This window comes from Patagioenas fasciata, chromosome 3 (genome assembly GCF_037038585.1).
Source record: "Patagioenas fasciata isolate bPatFas1 chromosome 3, bPatFas1.hap1, whole genome shotgun sequence".
NCBI lineage: Eukaryota > Metazoa > Chordata > Aves > Columbiformes > Columbidae > Patagioenas > Patagioenas fasciata.
Genome location: NC_092522.1, coordinates 44,430,879 through 44,450,684, shown reverse-complemented (window position 1 = coordinate 44,450,684; position 19,806 = coordinate 44,430,879). Strand labels below are relative to the sequence as shown.

General features: G+C 43.3%; 1 protein-coding gene and 1 long non-coding RNA gene across 2 annotated transcripts in view; one reads left to right on the top strand and one right to left on the bottom strand.

Annotated features, from left to right (window-relative positions):
- The window catches only part of LOC139827714 (uncharacterized), a 51,187-nt gene that overhangs the window by 13,846 nt on the left and 17,535 nt on the right, over positions 1 to 19,806 (top strand). Inside the window, exon 2 of the long non-coding RNA XR_011738632.1 lies at positions 11,471 to 11,582. This is a non-coding gene — a long non-coding RNA (uncharacterized lncRNA). The remainder of the gene's footprint in view (positions 1 to 11,470; positions 11,583 to 19,806) is intronic.
- MAP1LC3C (microtubule associated protein 1 light chain 3 gamma) lies at positions 3,430 to 5,480 on the bottom strand. The gene is made up of 4 exons (XM_065835071.2): positions 5,375 to 5,480; positions 5,200 to 5,255; positions 4,960 to 5,066; positions 3,430 to 3,957 (listed from the first exon to the last, which is right to left on the bottom strand). The coding sequence occupies exons 1-4, from the start codon at positions 5,430 to 5,432 to the stop codon at positions 3,747 to 3,749; spliced, it is 432 nt and encodes a 143-aa protein (XP_065691143.1). The 5' UTR covers positions 5,433 to 5,480; the 3' UTR covers positions 3,430 to 3,746.

The following is a 19,806-nucleotide window of genomic DNA, read 5'->3' as shown; positions in this document are numbered from 1 at the left end:
AATATTTTTACCCTGAAGCTACCACCATCTGGATATAGTTAGCACAGGAAAACAACAAAAAGCCCATATAAGTTCATGAGACTTGTTGCCTACAGTACTTGAGCAAGAAGATTAGTATCCTCATTCATTCATTTATTTATTCTACCCATAGACAACATCAAGTAATTTAAAAATTCAAACAGCTTGGAAAGCTCCTGCTGTTGCTTATGTGCTAAAACCCAGCTGAGGTTATCATGTTTGCCTTGCAGCAACAAATGACAATTTGCTCACCATAAAGCATGGTACACAGTTTGTAGCTGTGTTTGTACATGGCTGTAGGACATCAGCTTTGGTAAGGAAAGTACAGGCAACTGAATCTCTAGTCTTAGTAGGCACAGAAAAAAAAAAAAGATTTCTACCCATTTGAAATTCAAATGCACTGGTAAGTTTTCTTTTTTTTTCCTCCCCAGACCCAAGAGCTTATGGGTGTTGTTTTTTGGGTGGTGGTGTGGGTTTTGCTGTTGTGGCTTTGGGTTTGTTTGGGGGTTTTTTTTCTTTGTTTTTTTAGCCTGCTAATGTATTCTTCTCCAGTTGCTCTTAGGAGCATTTAGAGTGCACACAGCCCACAGCATGTGCCTCAGGAGTGAAGTCTGTTCAGGTCTTTGAAAACAAGAAAACTATCCTGTTCCCAGAGCAGTGGCTGTGCAGGCATACATTGCAGACATGAATAGTATGTTTCATTAAGATATAATTTTTGTACAGCAAGGTTGCAGCCTCAGATTTCAGCTGCTTTTTTACTTCCCTTTTAATAATACCAGCAGCATCTGTAGTTATTGACATTAGAGTTTTTTTAGTACCTTGGTGAGATTATAAAAAAGGGTTTAACACTGGGCTACATTACAAGTCACAACTCTCCCAGTACTCTACTTTACACAACACTCAAAAAAACCCAACCAACCAAACAAACACACACACACACCAAAACAAACCCTCAATGGCAAAGGCAATTTCATCCCTCATGCCACACTTATGTTCACTAACCTTTTGGTTTGATTTGGTTTGTAATTGAAGATGAGACACTGCTGGATTTTACAAGGGTCTGAGTACTGTAGACCAAGAGTTACTTCTGCAGAGCACATACATACATAAGTGCTTTGAAGCCAGAGCACTAAGTACCTTCCAGGATTTAGTTGGTAGTTTGCAGCAGAAACAGAAATGTCCTCAGAATGTTTTCCCTAGTGGATATTTTGCATATTAAAGTGCACTAATCTATATCATAATTCTTTATCTTCCCTTTCTACATTGAGGATATGCTGGAAAGAATCATAAAATTTACTTACCAGAGCATAGTGTCCTTCATTGCAAAAAGTATGTACCTGCCTCTGATCAACAGGTATTTGCTCAAGCAAATATTAGCACTTCAAACAGCAGCTACATTGGAAGCAGCTGCAGTTATCTCAGTTGCTTAATGTCAGTCAGAGCAAAGCTTTTCTGCTTACTACTTTTCTAAACCTTGTTCCTTGCACTTCAAGGCAACAGGTTGAATCCAAAGCTTCTAGTCATGCCAAAGCAACTCCACCAGGAGCATAATTGATTTATTTGGGCACCTAACTCCTAGTTTATTATTATAAGACTTTTTGCAAACTGCCTTTGATGGTTAATCCTATCTGTTTTAACACCTGGTAGAAGGGCAAATATGTTACTGTTATCCAATGATGAGGCTTTCTCAGCTTACAGGACTTCTCTCTAGGTTCAGCAGGCCAGTTTAAACAGGTTTATAATGGTGGTCCTCACCTGCAAGTGACCTCCTTGTGTAACTTTTGTGGCTGGATCTGTGACTCAGCCTGTTAAACACCATAGCCTAATGTCAATAAGTGCTGAAGGGATCACCACTTACACCTTAGCCACTACATTACAAACCAAAGAAAGTTGGCTGCCAGACATAAAATTGCCCCAGCCAAGAATCTGTAGTGCTTTTCTCTTCATGTACCAAGTATCACACAAGACAGGAAGATAGAGGAGCCAGTGAAGCAAAACATTAGCCCAGCTCTTAGACTGGCAAGAGAGCTTGAACATAGGAAGACATCCCCTTGCTCCTCCACCCCTAGGTTCCCACAGCTGTTCAACATTGCCTGTGGTTCTCCTGCCAAACAGGTGTCTCTGCCTCCCTGAGGGCTGCTAACAAATGACTATTTGAGTTCAATTTGTGCAATGGAAACTGTTTCCATTACAAGCATAAATTAAATCTATCCAAGCAGCAGATTCTGGAATCCCAACACCCATAAGTTTTCATAACCTATACTGACATAGCTTTAGCCTTTCCAGTGAGTCAGTCAGGTCAATGATTTCTTTGTTCCTCAGCTCATGAAACATGAGTTGGCAAAGACCACCTTCACTAAGGAAGGTACCCTCTTCTAAACTCCCTCACTTGAAGCCAGGCCTGCTCAAAGCTTTAAATTCAAGAGATTATTAGTGCAAGAGAACCACTGCAAGAAAGCTTACACACACATTCCTTCCTTATGCATAGTTTAAATACTGTCAACACTCCTTGCTTTGCAGTCTAGTAATTCCTACATTAATCATTCTGCAAATCAGTTTAGTACTGAACAGAAGAATTGCATCATATTGTAACAATTTGACCATCCTAAGCTGATACTGCCAGAGGGTGATTAACTGCACACTCTTGACAGATTTTAAAATGACCTGGTGTTTTAAGTTATTACACACAATCAGAACATTTACAGCTTTCCAATACATTCCTCACATATAAGAAGACTAGGAAAGTTAGCTTGAGTGTTAGTTCGGACTAAGCTTCATTTCAAGCATTCCTTCAATACTTCAGGAACCAAGTCTGTATGTTAGATGAATCAGCATCTCATTTAATGACAGTTTTGATATTTTCCAGAGACACTGTGATATATGGCTCTGTCCATCCTTGAAAGAAAGGTCACTGAAGTCATTCAGGGGAACTGACCTTCAGGTGCCTGTAGGGGCAGGTATGACTGTGGAAACCAAACTAGCAGAATTCAGTAGTAAGAACAGACACTTGAACTCTTAAACTACATTTCAAGTCATGCTATCCATATTTAGGTTACGCTGACTAGCAATCAGTTTTGCTTATTTAAACAAATAGCCATCTATATCAGATAGGGTTTTCTGTATCAGCTGACAGTAGTTTATCCAGGTGTTCAAATTAACACTGTATTTGAACCCTGCTCTTGCACTAGTATACTCTGCTTAGTCTTGTAGCTCATATCTAGTATAAGGAAACATTTATATGTATGGTTTTGCTCCTGTGTGACCTAAACTTTGTTTTCCATTCAAAACTTCAGAGTGGCTGTGCAAGCCATTTCAGAGGCACTGAGCTCAAATTCCCAGAAATATTCTAGGACCTTCTCCTAGACAGACTTTTACAGTCTTTCCCCAAATTAAAACTAACATTCCACTCAATACATAAAAGCTTATTTATTTTAGTCTTACTTAGGCTTTAAGGACACCTTAAAGATCAGTTACATTAAGACTGATATTGCAAAAAAAGTGAAGGTGCAGTTCCAAAAAACCCCAATGTGTCTTCAAATATAAAAATATATATCCAACTTATATAGAAAAAGTGTACCACCATTTTGGCCTTAAGCTGGTCCTGCCAGCTTTTGGATCATAACTCCCTACTACAGAGCTCAAGAGCTCATTGGAAGGAGCATCTCCAAGGTTCATGTCACAGGCATGACTTATAACAAACTGCTTCACTGCAGCACATGGACCCAGCCTTAAGTGTTTCGAAGGCATTCCATAGTTTTTCCTTGAGCAGTGGGTAAAAAGCATCCAAACATCTCTTGGGAAGCATATGTCATATACACAAAGCCATCTTCATCTTTGTAGTCCCTGTACACTTCTGCCATTGTCAAGGACATACTGGCTAGGCTTTTGTTGTTCACCAGCAGGTAGAAAGCTTGTGTAGCAGTTAGAGCCATCCTGCTTCTAATTGAAGAAGGGAGAAAGAGAGGATTAAGCATTAGCAAATTTAAGGAGGTTTCAACTTCATTCTATAAAATACAACAAGCAGAACAGTGGCATAAAGTATGCACAAGAAATGCTGTGTAAAGTCATTATGTGGTTTAACATCTTCATCAACAGGAAGTTAACTGTATGTTTGGAAGATGAAAGTCTTGCGCTTGGAGGAAAAGCTTACATTGTTAGACTATGAGTGCTACTAAGCCTAGGCTTTGAGTTCCCAGTTACCAGGGAAAAGTGCGAGTAGAAAACAAAAGGTCCTGCAGCACAGCTGTAGTCAGAGATTCTAGCATGGTCTGTCACACTTATTTTAAAGTCTAGCATCAAAAGAGTCCTTCTCAGAGGCATTACATATGAGGATCAGGATTAAGTTGTCCAAGAGACAAAAGCATCTTTTACAGAAGTTAACAACTAGAAAGATCTTTTCCATACTTTAGAGCATGTGCTGGAAAGCACATACCTTTCCTGCTTTGTCAGACAACATCACTAAATACTTTGAGAGGCTTCTTCCCTGTAGTGTTTTACAAAGAATAATTTAAAAGCACATTTCATGCCGCTCATGCCTTAGACTTGCTTTGAACTTGAGCAAATTTAGCAAGGTGCTGTAAGAAAGCAAGGCAGTAACAGTTACAAGCAGAACAGAACCACAGAGCTCCAGTAACAAGTTCATCAAGCAGGAAGAAAGCAGAACAGGAGTCTGACATAATCTTAACTCACTATGGTTATGAGGAAGAGAGAATACTTTATGAATCTAAAAAGCATAGGTCACATTTTCCCCTAAATATACCTAAGAAAGCATCTGTTGATTTTCTTTAAATATTTGCAAGAGAGGGAAGCCTTTATTAATACCTTTATCCCCCTCCCCACCACAAAAAGCAAGGTGTTCTAGCACAGCACTAGAAAATACCAGCTTGGAGAACGGCAGCAAGCCCCAGCTCCAGCACAGACCCACAGGTGCTTGCTGCCTACCTGATGATAGTGATGAACTGTGTCATGGTCAGCTCCTCGGGAACAAGAAATTTGGTTTTGTCCAAGAGAGGAAGGTATTTCTCTTTATGGTATCTTTCAACAATTACCTGTTTTAATTAGAGTCACACTTAGCAAAAACATCCAGGTCCCTTCCCCCATCCCCTTCCACACTTTAGACAGGTCCCCAACGCTTCTTCTTAAAGAACAGCAATAACCTCGAATAACAAAACAGATATTTACCGGGATTTTTGTTGGGAACTTCGCCCGGATTCCTGCTACTTCTTCCAGCCGGGTGGCTGCGCAGGAGAGAGGAGAAGCGTTACGCGTGTGCGCAGCCCGCCGCGGCCGCGCAGCCCCTCCGCGCACCCGCCGCGGCCGCGCAGCCCCTCCGCGCACCCGCCGCCGCCGCCCCTACCGAAACTCTTCCTCAGCTTGAACGGCCTGGCCGCCTGCGCCCCGGGCTTCGCCTGCATCCTCTTGCTGCGATGCTCCTGATGCCGCCGGAGCTGCCCCCGCCCCGCGCCTCTTATGGGGCCGGCGCAGGCCCCGCCCCGGCCCGGGCTGCCGTGCCTGGTGCTGTGGGCAGCGCCCGGCCCGCTCGGCGGTTGCTGGCGAAGGGCGGCCCCGCCGTGCTCCGGGCGGTCCTGTCTCCCCGCGGGCGGTCCTGCTTCCCCCCTCGCACCTTTTCCGCTCCCCGCTGTAAACCAGGGGGCAAAGGCAACGTGAAATGTGCTGCTGGTGAACCTGTCTCTAGCTTGCCCTAGCAGCATCCTTCTGCTCCTTGCTTTCTTTGGTATGTATTACTCAATCTGTGAGATATTTTGCAGACAAGACACCACAATACTTTGTGAGAGGTCTTTGACGACCCTACAGAGTGGCTGAAGGGGAAAGGCTGGATTCAAGCTGAAGGCTGGACTGTCTCCATCCGTCTTCTCTTTCCAGACGGCCAGTCCAGAAGGGTAGTTACCTTCTTCCTAAATACAAACTGCTTTCAAACGATTTCCTTGGTTTTAGAAAAACAAAACAAACCCAAACCTGACATTTTTCATATCCTTAGGCTACTAGATTGCTTATTGTTTGTGAGACTTGGGAGGTGAATTGTAACTCTGTTTTTGTCTCTAAAGCATGGTCATGATTTTAAGGGTTTCCAGAGCAGACTTCAGGTCCATCTATTTGCCAAATATCACGAGACAGGCTCCCTGCCTTTTTGGATTACTTGTTCACCTGCTTTTACTTCAGCTGCCAGGATGGCTTCACAGCCAGACATGGCTCAGCAAAGAGTAAAGTTAACTCAAGGCTCGTTATTGTGTACATTATTCATCTTAGTGTATAGCCAGAATAGATCCCCATTACTCATTTGCTTTGCTTACGCCTTTAAACTATAGTTGTTTTCATTTTATTTGATCTACCAGGCTACAGGAACTGGAAGTTCCTAAAGTTTATGAGTTATGGTTTGTGAGTTATGACTTTGGCTGCTTTTTGAAGGCAAAATCAATGACTGTGACCTACAATAATTTTGAAAAGGAACATCTTTATTATAGCATGTGTGCTTTATGTATGCATATGTCACGATTTTTAACCAGCTTTCCAGACCATGGTTTCCAGTGGCTGAAGTCCTTAGTGCTGCTGAGCTATTCTTTTCCCTTGATCTGGAAGTGATGAGCTTTAGTCACAGCACAAGCTCCCCCATGTGGCACTACGAATTTAATTGCTCAGAGAAGACAAGATATTTGCTCTGAGAAGTTAATGAGCAAGAGCTCTGAACTTGGAGAGAGGACTTGAGCTTACTCTGGAATGGTTCGGGTACAGCTTCTCCTCATGAGCAGACCTCTGCATCAGGGCAGGTAAGCCCAGGAGTTTGCTGACAGAGCTGGATCCAAGTTCAGTTTGAGTAGAGGTGCAGTGACAGACTGAGGAAGCATGAATGGAGGAGAAAGTGTGCAACAGAAGTGCCATGATGCCATAACTGGGCAGGAACAACCCCAGGCTGTTATTGGGGAATGACTTGTTAGCAGCGTAGGGGAAAGGGACCTGGGGGTCCTGGTGGACAGCAGGATGACCATGAGCCAGCACTGTGCCCTTGTGGCCAGAAAGGCCAATGACATCCTGGGGTGTATTAGAAAGGGGGTGGTTAGTAGGTTGAGAGAGGTTCTCCTTCCCCTCTACTCTGCCCTGGTGAGATCATCTCTGGAATATTGTGTCCAGTTCTGGGCCCCTCAGTTCAAGAAGGACGGGGAACTGCTGGAGAGAGTCCAGCACAGGGCAACAAAGATGATTAAGGGAGTGGAGCATCTCCCTTATGAGGAAAGGCTGAAGGAGCTGGATCTCTTGAGTTTGGAGGAGACTGAGGGGTGACCTCATTAATGTTTATATGTTAAATAAGTAAAGCGTGAGTGTCATGAGGATGGAGCCAATCTCTTCTCAGCGACAACCAATGATAGGACAAAGGACAATGGGTTCAAACTGGAACACAAGTGGTTCCACTTAAATATGAGAGGAAACTTCTTCACAGTGAGGGTGACAGAGCACTGGAACAGGCTGCCCAGGGGGGTTGTGGAGTCTCCTTCTCTGGAGACATTCAAAACCCACCTGGACACATTCCTGTGTAACCTCGTCTGGGTGTTTCTGCTCCAGCAGGGGGATTGGACTAGATGATCTTTCGAGGTCCCTTCCAATCCCTAAAATTGCGTGAGTCTGTGATAACTCAGTCTGGTGATACAAGTGTTTAAGAAGATGAAGGAGCAGAAGAACAACTAGAAGGGTAAATAAACAATGTAGACCTACATACAGCACAAGGACAAAGCTGTGGGAGGTAGAAGGATGTGTAGAGATCATAGAGTGTATCTTTGAAGTTGTGGCTACTGTGGGGCTTTGCAAATCTGTTCCACACACCCCTGCTGATTTCTGCCCAGTACATCCAGTAGAAAGATCTATGATCCACTGTGTGCAGACAAGAGGGAGCCAGCTGCATCAGGGCTTTGCTTTCTGTCTCCCTTCTCACTGCATATGAAGTATGAAAGCACAGCTCCATACAGACATCAGTGGCCCAGCTTCCAGCGACAGGTGATTTTGTAACCGTAAGTGCTCACAGCAGCTGCTAGTGAGAAAAATGAATGCGTAATATCAAGGGAGCCAAAGAAGAATTCCCTGGCGATCCGTGAACCTGGTGATCAGTTGCAGCTCTAACTTCTGTGGAAGCTAAGAGTGAGCACAGACTCAGACTCTAGTTAACATGTGCTAACGACCAATGTAATGTTTCACTATCTGCAGGCAGAGAGAATGGGAGGTCTAGTATGTGACTACATAGCACCTCCACTCACTCTTGCACTGAAATACCCAGTTTCAGACCCAAATGTGGAATTTGTTCCTTCTTCTCTCCTTTCCCCTGTAAATTTTTCTTGCATGCACATTATTCATGAACTGTGAGAGCAGTTTTGTGTAGAGAATGCAGTATGCAGAGGATCTTACTGAAAGAGAAACAGAAGGACCAATGGGTATTGTTATTTTATTTTTACCGGAGTGTCCAAAGACTACTACACTCCTAGAAGTCCTGTAAGTCCCTGAACATTAATGCACAAGCTTGGAGTAGCATATCTTATTTAGTCCAGTTTCATTGCAATGATTATAGCCTCTCCCAAATTTTCACGTTTGTAGCTGTGTAACTGAATTCTGATATATCTGTTGTCTTTACACTGAAGCGATCCCAGCTTTGTGGGCCTAATCATATACAGAGTCTGGCTTGAACAACGTATAAAAGCAAAGAAACAGCATGTCCTTCACATTAGCCCATTCAACATGAAGACACTAAAAAACATAACCTCAAGATGTTTTAGTCAGGGATTGATTTTCCCTGTACAGGGTGTCTGAAATTTAAGGATATTGTAGGGTTTCTAGTTTCAGTAGAAATAAGGGAGCTCCTGTGAAAGACAGAATTATAGTATGAAGGGAGTCTGAAACAAGCTGGTATGGACTTTTTGGTAAGGGACAAACTGGTTTCTCCCAGAAGTAGGGCTGAAGTCTGAATAAGTGATACTGTCACAGGGGAGAAGTGAGTCAGCTGATGACTGACCAAATGACTGAGGGCTTTGCTTCCAGACCAAGTGAGGGGGTGCTTCTTTCCTAGACTTTCTCCCTGAGCTTTGTGAATTCTCCTCTGTTCCTTCCTGCTCTGAAGCAAAAGGTTTGAGTTACATTTCTGTAGCATGTATGACAGTTTGAATGAGATTATCTGTGATTTGCTACGGCTTGGGTTGGTTGTAGTAAGCTCTGTAACTACGAGAACAACAACAAAAAGGTGTAGAAAACACTGAGGTTTTTGTATCAGTGTATTAGAGTCTGTTCCTCCCCTCTGCAAGTGCTTTTGAACATTCAGATGTGTAACAGAGGCACCATGACATACTCAAAAGCAGCCATCTGCTTTTTCCCAAGTGCTGTTAGATGAACAGCACTGCTTTCAGGTGGATCTGTGAGCTATTGTGCCTACATTAACCAGAGCGCCAAGAGGCTCTGATTGAACTGCTTGAGTAGCATATGGAAGTCCTATGAGCTTCTAGCCAAGATTTTACCTGTGGTAGGAAGGACATGGCTAAAATCCAGTAGCTGCATTGCATTCTGCCTTCAGAAGCCTTCCTGGTGCTCTCTGGTGAGTGCATATTCTCATGGTTAAAAGCCCTGTGAGGTTTAAGAAATAGGAGTTACCAGAGAGCTCTGACTCCTGATCTTGGCGAACTGAAGCCATGGGAGCTTAACCACCTGGCTACCCACCCCTCCGTACAGCTGGGGGCTGCCTCCTCAGCAGGCACAGCTTGTGCCAGTGCCTGAGAGCTGACCCCCTGCTTGGTTAAGACGCAGGACAGTGGCCAAGGGCAGGCGAGGTTTCAGCACTTGTCCCCACCTGCCACCCCTGCCACCAAGGCAGTAACATCCAGCACATCCATAGGGTGGGGGCAGCGATCTTTTGAACTGTCAAAGCTTTATCTGTCAGAGCTCAGGAGGCAGGGCTCCCAGCATGAAGCAAGACTGGAGCTTGTTAGCCTGTTCTGCCAAGTCAGCTGAACAGTGCAATTCCTAACGAAGGCAAATCCAAGAGTCAGACTTACCTGAGAGAAAAACTCAATAAATGTAAAAATGTGAATGGCGTTGGAAGGGATTTGTGTTCCAATGGAAGAGATTTGCCCTACTGTTACATGGCAAAAAGCACTCTAGTATGCCAGAAACTGAGATTAGCTTTTCTTCATCAATCAGTTAATTCCAGCGTAGCAAAATTTGGATGGCAAATGAGGCTTTACTCTGGCTATAAATTCTATTCAGCACTTCATAATCCTGAACACAAGTGGATATGTAAGCAAGGGAGGCTGAGGGATTAAGTGCAGAAGGCACAAACCAGTTACGTGTAAACTAACAACTTAAATATGAATGATACAGCACTAGAGTGACTGAGATTTATTTATTTATTTCAGCAGCCTAACTGAATAGGAAGAGAAACTGCAGCATGATGTTCTAAGGAAAAAATGTGACTTGGCAATTGAAGACTTACTTGTTGCACTGACAAAGCCTATGAAGTTCTACAGTATTATGCATAATTATCTTAATTATGAGCATTCATGAGGGTTGTCTATAAGTTTAAAATAAAATAGTCAAGTTGAGAGGGGTTTTAAGAGCCCTCAAGCAGTCACACTCACCCAATTTAGTGGTTTTAAAAGAGTCATCCTGAATGTTTGCGCATTCCCTGAACATGGTTGGTCACAGACAGGGAATCCTTTGCCTCCTTCTTCCCTTCCACAACTCTGAACCTGCCTATTTCTCCTGCTGGTCACACAAGCAAACCCACGCTCATGAGTAAGCCTGAAATAAATGTGTGTCAGTGACTAACTTTCTGAATTCATAAGTCTTTATACCAAAAAGCTTGCCGGCTGGAGTGTTCTTATGTTTTAGGGGATGCTTAGTCCTGTTTATCATCCAAAGTAATCTGTTAATGAGGCTCAGATCAGAAACTGAGCCCCTCTCGAAATGCTGAGTTACGTTTAAAAGTAAACAGTGGTATTTCTGGATTCATTGGCTAGTATTTATACATATTTTTGGTTCTTTTTCTTTGTCTCCTGATTTTTCAGCCCTTATATTGAACATAGTTCATATCTCTGATAGCTTTTTGATGTAGCTACAAGGATTATAAACTAGTTCTGTTACTTTTAAATGAGAGACTATGTGACTATTTTGCACCAGAGCTTGGGCTTCTGAACTTAAAACGTCTCTTCTGCAAATGAAATTTCAGTTAGGCTCATTTAATCTCTTCTCCTTTACCTTTAACTGTACTGCTGGTGTTCAGCTCATTTCTTTACCAGGTTGTAGTCATCATTATGTTAAAATGCTGTTGTCTGCAGTGCATGTAATGCATATAGAAAAGTAGCATCCTAGAGCTCGCAAAATTCAAAGGGTATTTTATTACGATAGAGTAGTTGCTTTATGGTAGTTTTTTGTTTCAAGTGCACTAATTATACTTTTCCATTTAAAGATTTTAAGACATCTCTCAGCATGAAGTTGTTAAATTTTCAACCACATCGAGAGACCTGGGCAGGCTGAGGTATATTGGGGTATCGTCAGCAGTTTTGAAGTTGATCCACATGGTAAGTGCTTCTGTTTTAACATTCTAAATTTGAGAAGAATTTGAGACCTAGGTTCTCCAGAATTTTCTGCAATTATTGCTCAAATTGGAGATTCTAACTAGATGTAAAAAAAAAGGAAAAAAAAAAACAAAAAAAAACAGTGACTCTTTTTGGGTCAGAAGTTTATGTCAGAATTAGGCTGGCAAACTGTCAGTCAGTTGCAATCCATGCAAGCACATCTTTGATTTTCTGTTTCCTGCTATACCAGTGGTTCACCAGCTTTCTGTCTGACAGGGGCTGAACTCCAAGTCTAGAATGACACTAAAAATGAAAAAAACATAATTTGATTCTCCTTTCCCACCATCTGCTCTCTTCTTATCAGTGCTCAGATACAATGTATTATGTTTTCTTTCTATAGAAGAAAGAGAACTGATGCTGCTCTTGCTAGCCAATTTTCTTGGTCATCTTTTTGAAGAACTAAAGAAATGTTCCCCTCTGTGGACAAGACACTAAGCTTTTCTTTGAGGGATAGTGCTTCAGTTAATAGATTTCCCTTTGTAAAATATTATATCCTTCCATAGTCCTGGGTGACTTACAGCTAGCAATAATAAAATAATGCTGTTTAGAGTTTCTTGATAACACAGCATTTTTAGGAGACTGTGCATATTTGCTCATTATAACAGATTGCTGGTACTTCACATACATACCTGAACAGTTAATGCAAAGGCATGATAAAAAGGGAAAAACTCCAAATTTGACTCTGATTAGAATGTACTGAGCATCTGTTTGAATAAATCCGATTTTTTTGGATGTCTGCTATGGGTTGGAATTCTGGGAACACGATTTCTCTCTGCTGTTACTACATCTGCAGTTTGACTTGGTAGCACATTTTCATTCTGCTTGCTGGTTTTAGTAGTGCTCCTACTATGAGTAGATCTCAGTGCTTGTGCCTTGGTAAGAGGGAACAGCATCCCATGCAAAATGGATTTAAAATTTACACTTTGCCCACATATGATGATAATCTTGTTTGAAGAGGTTTTCCTTTCATATAGGGTTGTAAAGCATTTTCTCCACTATGGCTTAGTTGTTTTCAGTTGGTATATCAGTGGCTTTATGCCCACCCTGTTTCTGGCCGCCCCAGTGAGTTTGCCAAGAATGTGTCAGATGGTGCCAAAAGTAACTATTGGGTTTTGGTTTGTAGATGCTGGAAACTGGTTTCTATTTTAAATTTCAGAAAAGGTGTTATAAGTGACATAGAGCAGGGGATTTTAAAAATATCTTCAGCATGTCCTATGAATCTGTCAGCTTTATTGTCACCATGCTGGAATGCCTGACAGAAGGGTCAAGAGAGTCGAGCATTCTTTCAGGGTCGACTGGGAGTAACACGCACAGAGTTTTCAAGAGTGGCTGGGACCCATGTATACCTCCCTTTCCAGGTGCATGTTAAGAAGGCCTGATACCTACTGGGAAATTTCTCTGTATTTAATGGAACCCAGAACGCAGAAACCGTGGCCTTCGGGAATTCAAGTCCCTTTTAAATGCTTTCAGCAGAAATGTCTAAGGCTTACACAGATCTAAACCCCAAAACTATAGAAAAAAAAAAAAGTATAAAGGAAAAACTGAGTTCCTGCTCCACAAATTCAAGACTGTTGCTTCATCTTAGAAATCCTATTTTTAGGGAATTTTGTAAGATGTTAGGAAAAATGCCAAAATTAATGGATGCAAGAGAGAGGGATGTTGCTTAGCTATTCTAGAAGAGGGACCCCTAGATAACTATCCCTAGTGTCTCCACTGAATTGTGTGAGCTTAAACAAGTCTTGGAACTGTGGCCAAGGCCCTGAGCCATATCACATGCTTAGCTGCATAACAAATGTGTTGTGGAGCTCAGTTAATACTCATGTGCCATGAACAAAGTTCTGTAAAAATTTCAGCAACTTACTGAATACGAAAATGTTGACAAGTGTTTTGGGCTGATATGAGATTACTGTAAATCAAAACCCAAATGTGTACATTAGCAGATATTCAAAATTGTCTACTTCAGGAATCTAACCAGAGATTAACAAGTCCAGTCTTCTCAGGTTCTGTATATGGTCAACAGAGAGAGATAAACTCTTGCAGAGGGTCCATTTGGTGTCAGTGGTCTGAACTGTCTTCTGCATGAGTCCTTCCCCTTATGTTGGCCACACTGAGTGCTCGATTTGAGTGCCTAGTGTAGGTGCTCTAAATACTCACTAAAGGACTCAGCCTCACAGGAGTGGGTTTGACTTCTGCTCTAGTTCTGATTCAGAGACATTTCCTTAGCCCATTAACACATAGATTTGCTGAGCACCTTAGTGCTATCAGGCAAAATTTCCACAACAGGTTATACAAATTTAATTCAGCCTATCTATTTTGTGTCTTCAGCCTGAGTTCTGGTTAAAACTGTTATACAGAGTGCGTCTCTATAGCCTAGAGGAAAAGAAAATATAGCTTTGTACTGCTAACTATCTATGGGAAATGGATTTATAATGAAGCATTAAGAAATAGCATGTGTAAAATGCAGCTGGGATGGGAGACACATGGAGGTCAGACTGGCAAACTCAAAAGTGCAAAACACTGGCTTGCTGCGCAATTCATAGGCTTTAGTTTGTGTGACTAACATGTATGCAGTGGATAAACCAATTCTTCCCAACCTTCGCAGTACTGTGGTTGCCGTGGGCAATCTTTACAAAGGGAAGAATTGTTCTTAAACCGCAAATGGAATATATTGCACATGAGGGGGTTGTTGACTATGCAAAACATGCCATTGCCTTGCCTTTTGTCTTCTTGAGCAGGCCTAGCTGCTTTGGAAAGCAGGTGGCTTTCATCACCTATTTGCTTTCAGGTTCCCTATCCTCTTTCAAACAGTATTTTTCACACCAATGCAATGGTAATTTCACAGTGTAGCAAACAAGAGCTGAAGGCAGGAATAGATCTACATACTGTTGGTAACTGTGGCCATACACTAGTGGCCAGCAACAGGGAATGGCCTTTGCCTGGACACCCCTGTGACTATGAGACTCTCAGACAAATAAGAATCCTGAACACGAAATACTAATGCAGAGAATTTTTTTCATGTTTTAAATGAAAGATGAAATAAAGCAGATCTGAGACGTGGTGCAAGTCCCACCCTATGTAAGCGCATAGATAAATGTGACACTTGTGATACATAGCAATTGTGGAGTATCGAATGGCTCCTGTTGGTAGCCTCAGGGAGCCCATACTTCAGGATCGAATGATTCACAGAACTGGTATCTGGGCTGTTCAGTACTAGGTTCTTGATATGGATCTTGGTACTGTCAATATCTTAGATCAATTTGTCTGTGATGAAAACTATTGGAACAAATGTGTAGCATAGTGCCACTTTAGTTTGTACTGTGCAGTTTCCACTGAGTAGCATCATTTTTGATAGAGAGGGCAAGTACCAAGTGTAAATTTTCCTCTAGTTTTAAAAAGGATCTCTCAAACACAAGGTTGAACCACACTTAGAAAACAGTGGTCCTTCACAGGAGACAACCTTATCCTAAATTTCAAGAGAGGACCGCTGAAGTTGCCTGCTAGTGATTGTGGATGAGCATTAGATCCACGAAGCCCTCACATGCACATCTGGATTTTTCCACCAGCATGATGGATGTTTTATGCTGTTACCTAAAAGACTCATAGTCTCCTGGGCTCACTAACCAGAGGTGTTCATCATTAAAACTGGCTCTATTTGGAGGCTGCGATTTTTCCTTCAAACCCAACAGCTCCAAGAAGGCTGTGATCAGAGTCTAGAAGGACACATTGAAGTTCTAGAAAGAAAAAGCGAGAGTTGTCCTCCATATTATTTTTCAGTATAACCTTAAATATTTCATCAGGTGCTTTTCTGTGTGACAGAATTATCTCCCTTACCTTTTCCTTTAGTTCTTCACATACTGGCTTACTTAGAGTTATTTGTGTGCGTAGCATCATGCTACACTGAATTATGTTGAAGTTATTCCTAAAATACAAATACTAAAGTGTATTTGCATGTATCACTGAGAGCTTTTGGGAAACCAAGTTAGCTTTGTAACAGCTGAGGCATTCATTTGCATCATCTTTTTACTGTGGACAATCACTCTTGCTAATTGTCCCTGTCCCTTATGTAGTCCTAGCTCCATGCAACTGTTAAGTGAAAAAGCTGGAATGAAATGTTTTATTAACATAAGAACTCTACATGCCTTTGAAATTTCAGTGTCCTCAGTGCATGGAGTTAAAAAATCCTGTTATTGTATTTTCTTTATTGTAATCAAATCAGATGCTGCAGTTTTTTGTGTGTATACTAGTATATAGAACTATACATTAGTACACATAGTTCTAAGTATATACTTATACACACAGAGACATGTAAATATGTATATTATTTCTTCTTTTTCACTGAAAGTTCGTAGTCAGATATATACAGTGGATTAAATAAGTTGCTATTGTTGTAAATGATACTAAATGATTAAATAGCCCAGCTGTCTGTGGTAAAATGCTTCTCCAAAACAAAAATTCTTCCAAGGAATGATTTATAATTTAGACTTGTAAAAAGGTTTCCTGGATAGTGTTTGTTTCCCTTGTGTAATGTGGTTTGAAATCTACTCTCTGATCCAATGTTCTGCAGTTATCTCTGAAACGGGCTTCATGATGGATGGTAGAAAACTGCCTGAGGGTGACTAGATATTTTGCCTCTCTAACATATGTCTCCAGAGTGGTGACTAGCATCACTCCTCTAGCATCATGTTAATGTCACAAAATAAAGAAAGTGGGGTGAGAGAGTCACTAATCACAGAATCACAGAATGTTAGGGATTGGAAGGGACATCATCATCCAGTCCAATCCCCCTGCTGAAGCAGGAACACCCAGATGAGGTTACACAGGAATGTGTCCAGGTGGGTTTTGAATGTCTCCAGAGAAGGAGACTCCACAACCCCCCTGGGCAGCCTGTTCCAGTGCTCTGTCACCTTCACTGTGAAGAAGTTTCCTCTCACATTTAAGTGGAACCACTTGTGTTCCAGTTTGAACCCATTGTCCCTTGTCCTATCATTGGTTGTCACTGAGAAGAGCCTGGCTCCATCCTCATGACACTCACGCTCTACTTATTTAACATATAAACACTAATGAGGTCACCCTTCAGTCTCCTCCAAACTCAAGACACCCAGCTCCCTCAGCTTTTCCTCATAAGGGAGATGCTCCGCTCTCTTAATCATCTTTGTTGCCCTGTGCTGGACTCTCTCCAGCAGTTCCCTGTCCTTCTTGAACTGAGGGGCCCAGAACTGGACACAATATTCTGGGTGTGGTCTCACCAGGGCAGAGTAGAGGGGAAGGAGAACCTCTCTTGACCTACTAACCACCCCCCTTCTAATACACCCCAGGATGCCATTGGCCTTTCTGGCCACAAGGGCATGGTGTTGGCTCATGGTCATCCTGCTGTCCATCAGGACCCCCAGGTCCCTTTCCCCTGTGCTGCTCTCTAACAGGTCATTCCTCAACCTATACTGGAACCTGGGATTTTTCCTACCCCGATGCAAGACACTACACTTGCCCTTGTTATATTTCATCAAATTTTTCCCCGCCCAACTCTCCAGCCTGTCCAGGTCTCGCTGGATGGCAGCACAGCCTTCTGGCGTGTCAGCCACTCCTCCCAGCTTGGTGTCATCAGCAAAATTGCTGACAGTGCACTCTATTCCCTCATCCAAATAATCGACGAATATATTGAATATCGGTCCCAGTACTGACCCCTAAGGCCTCCTAGATACAGACCTCCAACTAGACTCTGCCCCATTGACCACGACTCTCTGGCTTCTTTCCTTCAGCCAGTTGGCAGTCCACCTCACTACCTGATCATCCAGACTGCACTCCCTCAGTTTAGCTGTAAGGATGCTGTGGGAGACTGTGTCAAATGCTTTACTGAAGTCCAGATAGACCACATCCACTGCTCTGCCATCATCCACCCACCTTGTTACATCCTCATAAAAGGCGATGAGTTTGGTCAAGCATGACTTCCCCTTGGTGAAGCCGTGTTGACTGCCCCTAATGACCCTCCTATCCTTGATATGCCTTGAGATGGCATCAGGGATAAGTCGTTCCATCAGTTTCCCAGGGGTGGAGGTGAGGCTGACTGGTCTATAGTTACCCAGGTCCTCCTTCTTGCCTTTTTGAAGACTGGAGTGACATTTGCTTTCCTCCAGTCCTCAGGCACCTCTCCCGTTTCCCAAGACTTGGCAAAGATGATGGAGAGCAGTCCAGCAATGACCTCAGCCAGCTCCCTCAGCACCTCTGCGTGCATCCCATCCGGACCCGTGGATTTATGGATGTCCAGATTGCCTAATTGCTCCCTAACCCAGTTCTCACCAACTAAGGCAGACTCCTCCATTGTCCTGACTTCCTCTGGGCCCTCAGCAGTACGGGGCTCCTCAGGACAGCCTGTGGCAGAGGAGACAGAGACAAAGAAGGCATTCAGTAACTCTGTTTTCTCTGTATCTTCTGTCACCAGGGCACCCACCTTGTTCATCAGTGGGCCTACATTGCCTCTGGTGTTAGTTTTATCTGCCACATATTTGAAAAAGCTCTTTCTGTTGTCCTCGACCCCTCTTACCAGGTTTAATTCTAAGGAGGCCTTAACTTTCCTAGTTGCCTCCCTACACCCTCTGACAACAGCCTTATATTCTCCCGAAGTGGTCATTCCCTCCTTCCATGATCTGTAATCTCTCCTCTTCCACTTGAGCTTACCCAGCAGCTCCCTGTTTAGCCACGCAGGTCTCCTGGTTCCCTTCCTTGACTTCCTATGTGTCGGGATGCTCTGATCTTGAGGCTGGTAGAAGCAATCCCTGAACACTAACCAACTATCTTGGGCCCCTTTACCTTCAAGCAGCCTTGCCCATGGGATTTCCCCTAGCAATTGTTTGAAAAGGCCAAAGTTTGCCCTGCTGAAGTCCAGGGTTGCAATTCTGTTTGCTATTCTGTTCCTGCCACAGGAGATCCTGAACTCCACCATCTCATGGTCGCTGCAACCAAGGCAGTCCCCAACCTTCACTGCTTGAACCAGACCCTCCTTGTTAGTGAGGATGAGGTCCAGCAGTGCACCTCTCCTAGTTGGCTGCTCCACCCTTTGCATCCAAAAGTTATTGTAAAGGCACTGGAGGAACCTCCTAGATTGTGTCTGGCTGAGTAGTCCTTCCAACAAACATTGGGGAAGTTAAAATCCCCCAGCACAACCAGGGCCTGTGACTGTGAGGCTGCTCTCAGCTGCCCATAGAAGGCCTCATCAACTTCCTCACCCTGATCTGGTGGCCTGTAATAGACACCCACAACAGTATCATCACCCCTGCCAGCCTGCCTCTTAATTCTCACCCACAGACTCTCAACTCACTCCTCATCTGTGCCTGGACAATAGTCAATACATTGTAGTTGCCCTCTCATGTAAAGAGCAACTCCACCACCTCGCCTGGCTGGCCTGTCTTTCCTGAGAAGCACATAGCCATCCATGACCACATTCCAGTCATGTGAGCTGTCCCACCATGTCTCCGTAATTACCACCAGGTCATAATCTCCTGACTGAACACAGGTTTCTAACTCCTCCTGCTTATTCCCCATGCTGTGTGCATTGGTGTGCAGGCATTTCAGGGAGCGAGCTGAGCACACTGATTTCACCCTAGGGGTATGGGAGGCCTCCCAGCCTTCGTCAACTCTAGAGTGCTGCCGCACTGATGCAAGCCCAGCCATCCCCCTTTGAGTCTAGTTTAAAGCTTTCCAAATGAACCCTGCTAATTCCTGTCCCAGCATCCCTTTGCCCCTGCGAGATAAACCTTTCCCATGTATCACTGTTTGGACTGGTGTCTTGTAAAACCAGCCGTTATCAAAGAACCCAAAGCTCTGCCAGTAGCACCAGTCTTATAGCCAGTTGTTTAGGGACTGGATTTTTCTATTCCATCCCATGTCATCACCCAAAACTGGAAGGAGGGAAGAGAAAATCACTTGCACCCCAAACTCTTTGACCATCCATCCCAAGACCTTGAAATATTCCTTCACACCCCTCAGACTGCGGGATGCAGCTTCCTCCCCACCTGTCTGGAAGATCAGCAGTGGGTAGTAGTCTGTTGGGTGCACCAGGGTGGGGAGCATCCTGGTGATGACCCTGATTTGGGCTCCAGGTAGACTATAAATTTCCCTACGATGAGGATCAACTCTGCATATTGGGCCCTCTGTCCCTCTCAGAAGGGAATTG

Excerpts from the sequence above, each read along its gene's own strand:
- MAP1LC3C (XM_065835071.2), bottom strand. The coding sequence starts at position 5,432 with ATGCAGGCGAAGCCCGGGGCGCAGGCGGCCAGGCCGTTCAAGCTGAGG. Across the intron at positions 5,067-5,199 it reads AGTTCCCAACAAAAATCCCG|GTAATTGTTGAAAGATACCA; the intron begins GTAAATATCTGT and ends TAATTAAAACAG. Across the intron at positions 3,958-4,959 it reads CAGTTCATCACTATCATCAG|AAGCAGGATGGCTCTAACTG; the intron begins GTAGGCAGCAAG and ends TTCTTCAATTAG.